This window comes from Triturus cristatus, chromosome 6 (assembly GCF_964204655.1).
Source record: "Triturus cristatus chromosome 6, aTriCri1.1, whole genome shotgun sequence".
In the NCBI taxonomy this organism is placed as follows: domain Eukaryota; kingdom Metazoa; phylum Chordata; class Amphibia; order Caudata; family Salamandridae; genus Triturus; species Triturus cristatus.
In genome coordinates, this window is record NC_140589.1 from 1,845,262,037 (window position 1) to 1,845,274,343 (window position 12,307).

At 48.0% G+C, this 12,307-nt stretch overlaps 1 protein-coding gene across 2 annotated transcripts in view; it reads right to left on the reverse strand.

Annotated features, from left to right (window-relative positions):
* IFT172 (intraflagellar transport 172) overlaps positions 1 to 12,307 on the reverse strand; it is a 1,173,227-nt gene that overhangs the window by 685,204 nt on the left and 475,716 nt on the right. For both annotated transcript variants that reach the window (XM_085613308.1, XM_085613307.1), the window contains 4 exons: positions 7,775 to 7,867; positions 2,504 to 2,581; positions 1,287 to 1,535; positions 780 to 858 (listed from right to left, as the gene is read on the reverse strand). In XM_085613308.1, the coding sequence (XP_085469434.1) occupies positions 780 to 858; positions 1,287 to 1,535; positions 2,504 to 2,581; positions 7,775 to 7,867 (499 nt within the window). The remainder of the gene's footprint in view (positions 1 to 779; positions 859 to 1,286; positions 1,536 to 2,503; positions 2,582 to 7,774; positions 7,868 to 12,307) is intronic.

The window sequence follows — 12,307 nt, forward strand, 5'->3', positions numbered from 1 at the left end:
TCCCCCCCCGTATCCATTATATTTGAGTAATTGTTTGACCTTATACCAGCTCTTCCTACAATACATTACCCTACCATTTTTAAGTTCTGCTTCATGATAAATTAACTTCAGAACAGCTCCTACTCTCCTCCAGTTCATCTTTTTAAAATGCACTACCTGCCCACGCGTTGGTGATAATAAACAACTAGCCTTTTATAAGCAATCGTGAATCAGAGCTCAGCACAGCTGCTGTTCGGTGATTCACTCCTCTCCACATAAGTCCGTGCTTACCTGAATACCAACACATACATTCTTCAACCCATGTCATTGAGCACGTTTCACCTTCTTCCTACTCTACCCTCTCTCCATTTTGTCCGCCGAGGTTTACATTTGTAAGAATCAAGCTATATTTTGTCTTAAAGTCTTCAACAGATCCCCGGTTAAAGCACTTACCCACAACTACTCCCACCAGGATTACATATGTATTGATATCTCAGTGATAGATCATTCTAGTCACTATAAAGGCAAGCGGATCCATCCTTTCTGACTATGGTATTTTGCAGGACCATTTCATAATCATTGAGGCCTTGCTACATTAATACAAAGGTTTGGAAATTTGACATTCATCAGAAGGAGAACCTGACCTACTACTGCTGTGTGACAAAGAAAGGATTATTGGTTGTGAGTCACATATACAGCATGACCATGAAATATGCCAAGCATTGCATTGGACATTTGAAAGCCAAATGAAAGAAAAGTTATATTCTAGTAAAGAGAGTAAAATAATATATGCGTTTTACCTTTCCTAAAAGCATTGCCCTTGCAGTAACACTCCAGAGCTCTCCTGTTGTTCCGAATCTTCTCAAACAGGTCACCAGCCTATAAGACAAAATTAAATGGAACCCCTCTTAATATGGGTACATGTTCAAAGAACCAGAAGACACAGGAAGGGGCACAGTCATGTGCAGATGCAAGCAGGAGCACAACACCAGGACTAATAAAAGAATGGAGCTTTTCCAGCCAGTAATAAAAAATACATCCAAGAGAATTCCCTTTTGTCTGCCCTTAATTCTGGCTTTAAATTCCTCAGATATATATATATATATATATATATATATATATATATATATATATATATATATATATATATATATATATATATATATATATATATATATATATATATATATATATATATATACAAAGGGAGATATAACATTGAAGTATGTGTTATTAATCACCGAAAATAAATTAGAATTGCAGGGAATCTTTAAGCCCCGGAGAGCTGTGGCTGTGGAAGCTCTTACCCTCTCATAGAATTCTCCTTTAATGAGGGACGCTGTGATTCTTCCCACAACGTCTGTGTCCACCATTAGCTCATCCCTGCTGATGGCGAGACGGGCAGCCTTGGCAGGTAAGCCAGCTTTCAAGTAGAGGTTCACAGCGGTGACATAATCTCCTTCCTGTTCCCTCACTTCACCTGCCTTTTCCTCCTGCTGGCTCTCAGTCAACCATTGGTAATAGCTCCGCTTGAGGTTTTCCAGTTCAGGGTGATTCTAAGAGCAAAAAAAGGTCCTTATCAAACATGAATTTCTACTGTTGCATAACAGGCAGCTGATTACCCTCACCCGCAAAGCCCTGTTGTTTTGTTTCCTTACACATAAGTCAAAGCAACATGGTTAGTTTCCAGACTGAGATCATTATGGTGCAGCTAATCAATTATGGTGGAGCTATGAAATTAGGCCTGGGTGAATATATTGCTGAGGGTTTTCTCTGAGATTTGATAATGTCTCCCAAAATGCAGGTGATTTAAAAGTATGGAAGGAACTATTTGTCTGCTCAAAAATCCCTGTTAGATTCAGCAAAACAGAAAATGTTTCTGGTTCCCTCCTCTTCAGTGGATGTTTATGGAGGAGATTCACAAAATAAAATGGAAGTGAGGGAGGGAGAACAGAAGAGAGAGAGACTGGGAATTACCTTAGAGAGTGGGGTGGAAAAACGCTCAAGTGCAGAGGAGTCAGGAAGTCATGTTAACTTTTGCAATAATATAGTAAAAATAAGCTTTACATTTTTGCCAACCACACCCCCAAACACTACAATAGTTAACAGATTGGTAAAGTCTATATGCAATACATATTCTGAATTCACCGTGTATTAACAAGTTTTATACTACTGGTAAAGTTCTAGCATTTAATTTGTGAAAAGCACAAACTCTATTTAGCTAGCAGCTTGGATTTCCTGAGTGTTTCCTACACATCTTTTTCAGTGAGTGCAGATGAGACAGACAAGACGTCCAGAACAAGAAACCACTGTAACGCGTTTCTTGATACCATCTTCCATAGTGCAGAATGAAGAGTAAGATTATGATGAAACAAAACAACAAGAAGTAGAATATGAGAAAGTAGAGAGAAGGAAGGATGAGGAAAAAAAGAGTAAGAACTACATCAGAATAATGGGAAGGAGTGCAGAAGAGATCATAGAAAAATTAGAACAAACGAGGTAGAACGCTTCACAGTTACTTCACCTTTGCTTCTGCTACGGCAATGCAATCATCCCACATGTGGAGCTCTTGGTACATCTCCATTGCTTCAATGACCGCATTCTGCATCAACAAGAACACGCACCATTGGCTCATGGAATCATCAAAAATCTTACCACAAGTATTGGCTACAGGTCATCTGTGCTTATGACTATCTACAATGACTTTATTGGAAGATATAAAACAGAGCACATGAAACGTCCCTTGTAGTTTATGTATGTATCATTGGTTTTTTTCTGTTGTTTTTTTTAAAGTTCTTTTTATTGGCATTTGTTTTAACATTACATACATAGGCACATTTGGTAATACTACTGGTGTGTAAATGTACAAGGCAGGAACGCCCATTCGCGCCCCCAAGCCGGCTCCTGGTCTCGGGGGACCAGTGGGGGTGCGTGTCTTTACTCTTGCTAAGCTGCAAACAGGTGTCCGGGGTCTGCGTCTGGGCATGCCCTACCAGTGCGCGTGGTGGTCACCGCGCCGCATGAGGGCCCTGTAGTGCGTCTGATCCCCTGTGAGGTGTATCATCAAGTTATGGGGTGCAGCCATGAACTAACCTTCAACAAACTGGGGATATATAAACTGGGGGGGGGGGGGGTGGTTGGGTGCACTATGTCGCGGATGATGAGTAACAGTGGTCTTGTGCCTGGGAGCTGGACCGTCGTGTGGGATGATGTCGGGGGTTGCGCAGGTGCGGGAAGGGGAGGGGGGGGAGGAGAGTCGGAGGAGGAGGGGGGGGGCGCCGGTGACCGCCTATATGGAGGCATGATAGTGGAACAGGTATTGTCTACCTCTGCAACCCGCCGGATGCCTGGTCTCCTCGTGTGTCTCCCTGGGTGGGCTCCTGGCTCGTGGAGGTCCCTGGGGGGTCGATCGTTCGCGTGCCCATCACAGCTGTTGTTTCTTGTACGAAGGAATGCATTAACATGGCCCATGGCAGGGAGGTCGGGTGTTTACGGATCCCTTGGGCTTCCTCCGTTCTGAGTAGTGTTTCCTCCGCCTTACCCCATTTTTTCACTGCGCCTACCCATGCCGCTAGGGGGGGCCCCTCCGGTGTCTTCCAGTGCATGGCAATGCACCATTTGGCTAGGAGAAGCACCAGGGAGGCATAACTTCTTTCTACCTTCTTGTGTTTGTGCTGCCTGTGTACACCCAGGGCGCTCGCCTCCCATGTGTACAGGTCCTGTAACCCCGTGACCGTGCGAAGAGCGGTGTGGATCGTGTGCCAGTAGCTGTGAAGTGTCGGGCAATCCCAAAACATGTGTATAAACGAGGCAGCGGGCTCTAGACATCTGAGGCAAGCAAACGAACTGTCAGGGAAGTATTTCTGCAGTTTTTCGGGAGTGAGGTATGCCCTGTGCAGGATGTGCAGTTGTATATTCTTAAAAAGGTAATTGCGGGACACTTTTTTGGTATGTTCAAGGGCCCTGGTCCATTCTCTATCGTGTAAAGGTCTGTGGAAGTCAGTTTCCCATTGTTCTCTGAGGGGTGCGAGCGTGGGTTGCCGCAAGGTCCGCATAGCTTTATAGATCCAAGTGACTAGATGGCGTCCTGGCCCCATCTGTAGGATCGCATGGAAGACCGGGTGTGTGGGGGGTTCCGTGTCGATCGCCCGCCACTGCCTGCGGCAGTCCGTGAGAAGTTGCCTGTGCCGTAGGAATTGCCCCTCGGGAAGGTCGAAGTCGCCGACCAATGCCGCGAAGGTCTGCAGGTGTACTTCAGAAAACAGCATTCCCACCTCCGTCACGGAGCGATCCGTCCATGTTTGCAGCATTCGCTCCGTGTAATGTGCCCGACCCCTGGGGAACCCCACCAACGGCAGTAGCGGAGAGTACAGGGGAGCATCCCGACTAAGACGATGGACACGCGCCAGGCATGCGCGCGCAGTCATTACCTGGAGGGGCCTAGATGGTAGCGATGCTGCGCCTGGCAGCAACATGCGGTGGATGGTGGGAGTTTGAATGCGCCCCGTCTCAGTGAACAGCATTCCCTGTGCCCGACCCGCCGTCCAACGCGATACCCATTGTAATTGGGCGGCAAGGAAATACGCTTCGAAGGAGGGGGCCGCTAGCCCACCTTGGTCAAGGGGCAATTGCAGCTTTGCCAGGGCGATACGACGGCGACCAATGCCCCAGATGAGGGTCTCAAGCAGGGTGTCCAATTCGCGGAATAGGGATCGTGGGGGAACCACTGGAAGATTGGAGAACAGGTATAACAGACGCGGGACTAGGATAATTTTTGCAACAGCTATCCTCCCAGTGACAGCCAGGTGGAGACCTTTCCAGAAGTGGATCGAGGATCGAATACCACCCATCAGTGTGCAGTAATTCCCCTCATAGATGTCTTGCGGCGTATGATAAAGTCAAACGCCTAGGTAGCGAACCGCTTGGGGACTCCACGAGATGTCAACATCCCCTATTCGTATCGGACAGTGGGGCATGACCTGTCAGAGGATAGACTGTGGATTTGGGCCAGTTGATCTTGAGACCCGTCACTTCCGCAAAATCGTGCAGGATGCGCGATATAGGAGTCAAATCTGCCGCGATATCCCGGACATATAGAAGTACATCGTCAGCGTATAGCGATACTGAGCGCCTATTGGGATACCCCACTCTTCGCCAGCCACACGCAACAGGGTCGCCAACGGCTCCATCGCCATTGCGAAGAGCAAGGGGGAGAGCGGGCACCCCTGCCTGGTGCCACGGCGGATTGGGAAGGAGTCCGAGATGAGGGGGCCTATACGTGCCCTGGAGCTGGGTGCGGAGTAACTGAGCCGAGTGTAGGCTAGCAGTTTGGGCCCTATGCCCATGCGCTGTAGGACCCGAAACAGGTAGGCCCATGAGAGAGTGTTGAAAGCTTTTTCGAGGTCCAGCACCAGACACGCTGACCGGGGGGAACCGCTCTCGGATCTGGTCCTGCACGTGGAACAGCCGTAGGATGTTATAGGAGGTGTGCCTTCCTGGCACGAATCCGCTCTGATCTGGGTGGATTAATTGCGGGAGGATCGTGTTGTATCTGTCCGCCAGGACCTTCCCGTAAATTTTATAATCCGCCGGCAGTACGGCTATGGGCCGGTAGGAGCCCAGCTGATGCGGGTCTCTGTCCGGTTTGAGAAGGGATACTATAACAGATTCGCGCATGGATTGAGGCAGGGTCCCTGCGCCTAAAGCTGCCTGGAATTGTGACTCTAGTTGAGGGACTAGCTGGGACGCAAAGGCGTGATAGAATTCCAGCGGGAAGCCGTCTGAGCCGGGGGCTTTGCGGGTGGCCAGTGCCTTCATTTCATGCCGAATCTCGGTCGCCTTGATAGGGCTGTCGAGTTTTTGACGTGTGTCATGATCTATACGGGGGAGCCTGATGCGGTCCAGGAACTCAGCGAGGGCCTCGTCCGATACCGGGGGGTGAGGGCTGGTATACAGGAGCGTGTAATGCTCTTGGAAGGCCTTGAGTATCTGGTCCTGCGAATATACCAGGGTATCCTGTGCATTACGAATGGCCGTGACGGTCGGGAGGCTCGAGTCCTGTTTAACGAGCCAAGCTAATAGCGTGCCCGCCCGATCGCCCTCTTTGTGGACCCGAGCTGCGTACGCCGCGAAGTTGCACCGGCGCATACTTGCCAGCGCTTCTGCGTAGGCAGTCTCGGCGCTAGCTATCTTGGCCAGCGTGGCGGTAGCCGGGTCAGTCTCCTTAGTAAGTTCGGCTAGCGTCTGTTCTGCCCGCTGGATATCCCTTTCCAGAACCCGCCGGACCCCCGAAATGTGGCGAATGCAGTTACCACGCATTACGACCTTGAAAGCATCCCACTCCTGCGCTCGTGTACTGGCCGTGCCAGTGTTCTCCTGAAAATAATGGCGAATGTGATCCTCCAGGGTTCGTTTAAAGACCGGGTCGTCAAGGCTATCCCTAGGGAGGCACCAAGTAGGGATAGGAGGATGTGGCGGACGCCATTGACTCGTTATCGTGTGGGCGTCATGGTCTGAAATGGTTCTACCTAAGTAATCAGCGTCCGTGACGGCGGGAGGATGGTGGGGGAGCGGAGGAAGCAGTCCAGGCGCAATCTAAGATCATGCGGTCTGGAGTGGAACGAATAGAGTTTGGTGGTTGGGTTCCGGGTTCGCCAGGCATCTGCCAGGGACCAGTGCCGCACTGGGAAGGGTTGGGTGAGACCTGTCTAGTGCTGTGTCTTGTATACAATTGTAATCGCCTCCCAGGATCCATGGTGCCTGTGTGTATGTGCTTAAGGGAGTGGACAGTGCGTCCCAGAATTTGTTTTGTTCGGCCCATAGATGCTGCCCAGTAGTACCGTCTGACCATCCAACCGACCCAGAAGCAGGACGTATCGGCCTTCCGGATCTATTGTATGTGACAGTTCCTGAAAGGGGACCCCTGGACGCACCCATATAAGGGCGCCTCGGGCGAATGCTGAATAAGTTGTGGCGCATATGGTTCCCCGCCATCGCCTGCGCAATTTCGCCACCTCCCTCACTGTGAGGTGCGTCTCCTGCAGGAGTGCAATTTTCGCGTGGTGGCGCTTGATGTATGCGTATATGGAGTATCTCTTGCGCGCAGTATGCATGCCACGTACGTTCAGGGTGAGAATTGTGGTTTTACCGGTGTGTGCCATCAGTGTGTGTGTCTAGCGCATGTCACAGGACGGGCCAGCAGATTCCCCCGAGGGTGCCCGGCCCTAGACCAATTACCCCGCTCCTGCATCTCTAGCGCGTCAGAGCGGCAGCTCAGCGGCTTGTGGGCTGGGACATAGTGCAGAAGGTGCGCGTGGAAAGGGAAGGAAGAACTGGGGTGAGGCGAACGTAACTTGCCCCAACGCGGGGGACCCATCGCCAAGTGCGATACGTCCAAACTAACTCCCGGATGGTACGAGAGCATCAACCTGTTATTTAAAGGGGGGTCGGCCTGCGTCTGCTAGGGGCTCGATGTGTGGGCTATGCGCGCTATCTATGGCTAGCTTTTGGTCAATCAAACCGATGTATCATGGTGTATTAGCATGCATAGAGAATTGTTTACATTCCATTAAACACCAACATGATACCTTCTTTACATTTTCACCTCCCTCATTCCACCAGCAACTGAAACTATCACAACTTATCGTTTTCTGGTTTGCATTTAACTAGTTTTATTTTCATTCAATTAAAGCATTAGCTCACACTTCCCTTTCACAGATTATTGCAACTTGCTAATCTTGTTCAAACAAGGTTTTACATTTTTAGTGGAATATAAGTCCGGTGTTCTCTCTCCCACCTGTTCCAAAAAGATCATTTCTGCCAGCTTGTAGTTCTTTTCTAGCATTGCTAGACGAGCACGCACTTGATAGTATTCTGTGCCGTCGCCTCCCTGTAAAAAAGCACAGGCTCGGTCATATCAGAAGTCCAGGTCAGAGATTTCGGAGTCATTTAAAGATAACCTGCAAGAGAATTTTTTACTTTTCAGATGGGAAGTAGCTGTGCCTTAAAACGAAAAGGATACTCACCGGTAGCACCAATTCTCCTGAAATGGTATCATTCATAGATGTGAATATTTCAAATTCATGAAAAAGCCAATGCTGGAGAAAAACTGTTTTCCCAGAGACAAGAACAACACGAGCGAAGTGCGGTTTTACTCTCGAGCAATAGTATGCATGCGCAACAGAAGACTAGAGGATTGTGAGTTGAAGGCTGTGTGAGATCAAATACGTTTAAGCTTATAAAATCCATTTTATATGAATCAATATCCCACGGGAATATTCACGACAATGCAGATATCAGTGGTGCAAGATTCTGCACACCACCTAGAGTCCTATGCAAGTTCCATCTTATTGATGTCATTTGTTGACTAGATGCTAAACCTGCTACCACTGAGTGCAAAAACGTAAACTGCTTGTTATAAATGACACCATGCACACCATTCACAGTTAAACAGTGGAGAGTTTCTCAAAAAACAATAAAAATAGCATTCTTATCCTTGTGGAGACAGCCGACACATGTTTTATTATTGTTTTTTTCCCCAAAAATCTTCATTCCAGGGAGGAAACATAAATCAACATGTTAACATTCCTCATCATTGCTATAATCTTTCTTTACTTTCAAAATTCAGGTCTTCTCGGATCTTTGATGTCAACCAACATAGTGCATAACGTGAAAATATATGTTGCTAATCAAACCTGTTGTCAAAAAATGGCTAAAAGATACTAGAAAGGATTCCTGATTTTAGAGTACAATATATTACAATAACAGGAAAAGAGCAGCCAACTCAGGTATGCCGTAATTACACTTTCTGAAGAGATCACCAGGTATACTTTGGACTAATCAAACCCTAAAATGTCAATATTTTGCAACTGTCCAGGCTAATCATACAACTGCTTCAATCTGAATGTTATATTTTTTTTTACTAACACATTATTAGCTTTCATTACCCACAAAATACATAAAAATTAACAAAAGACTCAGTGTGACAATGATCATAAATCATGGCTGTTAACGTGGCTCGTTATCAAGGAGTTACGGGTCATTACCTTGCCTCCAGACACATGACAGAGACACAGTATATGACATATTCAGAACCCTCACCTCAACCATTAATTCATATACTATTGATCATCACACCACCATAAACCCTTGACCATGCCCATCAATCCACCTTGGATATAGCCCAGTACCACAAAGATTATGGGCGACATTATACCATCAATGCTCGAAGTGTGCATGGATAAGCCAACAAAGGTACAGCATTTTACAATTAATCTATCAAAGCCTTCTATATCTTGCAAAAGGTATCTTTCAGTGCTCACATCCTAGGTAAGCATTTCCATGGCCATTATCATCCAGAGTCTTCTCTACCAATCATGAAAAGATGAGGATGATATCTGTTAGCACTTAATATCAATCTCCTATTCAGCAGCCAATAGCGCATGGGCTATCAATGCCAAGACGTTGTTGGGCATCCTATCCATGACTGGGAATACAAACCAATCTAAATTAATGTCTCTTCTGAAACGATGTGGTTTTTCCTCATCCAGAAGATGGTGGGCTTGCTGTTTGGATATCGGCCGCTTGGAGGTATAGTTTCTTCTAGATTCAGGCAGTCACTAATCTTTTATCAATTTAGGAGTGACAACTGTGCTGGTGGCTCTGCGGGACTTGGTCAAGCATTGGCAGCAAGTTTTCGAGGCTCATGGAATCCCAGAAGTCCAAGAGTCCAGCGAGTACATTGTATCATTTGTCCATAGAGACAAAACAGTTAAGTGAGATTTTTGAGGGACATGGGGCAAGGTGGTCTGTAAACCAGAGGGAGAGGAGAAGCCCTACGGCTAGAGCAGTGGCCCTCGAAGCTGGGGAACCGGGTTCAAGTCTCGGCAATGACGCTCAACATCCTGTGATTCTGGGCAAATAACTTAATTTCCCCGTGCCTAACAAAAAAATGAATGTGTCTTTTGTAACAAAACTGGTGCTCATGTAAAGCACTATACCTGATATCTTCGGGTCTAGTTCGCGTTATATAAAACTCTAAAATAATTTAATTAAAAAACAAAAACCCTGAGTGCTTGTAACAGGTAGCCACACAAGAATATACATTTTAGTCATGGCCATTCTACTTAGCCAAGTAATGAACAAAAGCAACCATCTATTCAGCTCCCTTTCCATTTTTTGCTACTAATGGTAGCTAATTTGCTCTATGCAATCCCTGTATCTTGGTGAATGGGCAGGTCATATAAACATCCAGATATTTAATCTTTTCCTCACCACACCAAAAATGCAATATCCAAACTACCAAGGAGAACCTATTGGAGCCACAATATCAACTTTTCCAACTTCTTGAAGTTTAGTACTTTTGGTATTGGTGTGGTTACTCTATCAAATTCAAAATTTACCAAGCAAGCCTGGTCATGATAGTTCACCATATTCTGACAAGAATTTGTAAGTTTTTGGATCAAGCAATAAACAATAGCTATTGGAGCAGGCTTTCATCGGAGTAATATTTTTATCAAAGCACACATCAACTATTTTCCATAAAGACATCTCAAAGAACATTGTTGTCTATGACCCATTTGTGGCTTCCTTCAAAGAGCCTGTTAAGTAGATCTGCTTGTCGATTCTGTTGCCCTGGACGATAAACCACTTTTATGGACAGTTTGGTCTCCAAAAATCTAAAACCTCCTGAACCAACAGCCCCCAACTTTTAGAATCCCTCAGTCATTCGCAATGAGAGGGCGAATGGCGTATGGACAATGAGCAGTAATGCCACTAGTCTTCCCAAATCCTACTAGTTCTGGCTCCACCCCCTCCCCGATTGGTGATTACTAGCGGAACAGTGCCAATCCTTCTAAAGTACTCACCTTTTGGTCAAACTTTCAATGTCAACTTTCAATGTCAATCTATGTGGTACCGTAGGAGACAACGCTTTGCCACTCAGTAATTCCCCTCTCAGAGGTGTGTGTAACTGTGTGCACCAATGACCCTCCCATTAACAGGTAGAGAGGACACTGGCACAAGGAGTGGATTTTTGACAAGCACCATCAGACGTTGCAGACAAGGTGACCATGCCCAGTACTAAATTCTTCATCCCTATTTGCAACTCATTTCTTGCTGTTACAAAGACCACGGTCACCTTTATCACTGGCGACTTCTTCAGCAGGATACGGTTTCTCAGTGATACGGATACATTCCAGAATAAAATGGCCAAGAACTCGTTAAAAGGTAGTTTCCAGGGCATGGCTAAAATGGCATACGGATAAGGCGCGTTTCTCGGTCCCTCCATTCTCGCCGCCACCCAGCCTTCTCGCCTGCCCTTCAGTCTGATCAAGGTGAGGGGCTAAGGGAGTAGTGCTGCTGCTGTAGACAGCGGAGCCCTCACCCCCCCCCCCCCGCACCCTCCTTTGGGGTGCCGCAATCCTCGTGGAGAGACGGTGTGGCCTGGACTGGAGGCCGCTGGGCCGGAGTTCTGGAGCCTGCTGCACTACATCACCCATCAGCACTTAGACCCACTGGTGCGGTCGGCGACCTAAAGCCCTTGCTGGTTCTCCCCTGATTGGTCTCTGGAGAAAGATGAAAGCTGCAGCGGGTCCCGCTTGGAGGTGTAGCGGGGTCAGCTGAGGTGGACTTGTCTGGGGAGCTGGGACAGCCACTCGGAGTTGGTGGCAGGCTAGCCGCGACCCCTGCACGGAGCCGAGGTTACTGGAGGAGACGGTGGGGCCGGGACTTCACATCGCTTACCCTGCTGTTGTGGGATCCCCCCGAGGTGAGCACTTCTGGGGGCAGCCACACCTCTCAGCTTACCGCCACAGTGATACAGCTGGAGAGGTCGGTCATTTGTGGCCCGGGCAGGTTCTCCCCTAATTGGCCCCTGGAAGATGAGGAAAGCTGCGGCGGTCCTCACTTGGTGAGGCAGCGGGTCGTCTTATGTGCCTTTGCCTGGGGAGCATGCAAGGGCAGCCTCTCAGCATTGGTGGAGGGTCTGGATTGCTGTGTTCCTAAAACGTGCTCGGTGCCTGAGGCCTGGATTACGGAGGTGAGGAAGCCCTGTGGTGAGTGCTGGCTGCTGGTGCGGCGAGAAACCAGATCGTCAGGTGCCTGAGCAGCCTTTTCAGATGGGAGGCTTTGCTCCAATGGGAGTCTGGGGGGGAGGCGGTGTCCCGTGGCCGGCCGACACTCCCTAGTAGGGCGGAATGCGGCTAGTCGAGGCTGGAGTAGTGGATGGTGCAGACCCGGGGAGCTGGCCTTGAGGACACTAGACATCTGGCTATCAAACCAGAGTTGGGCAGGTAGATGACGTCCACACGCAATAAGAAGGGGGGGCACC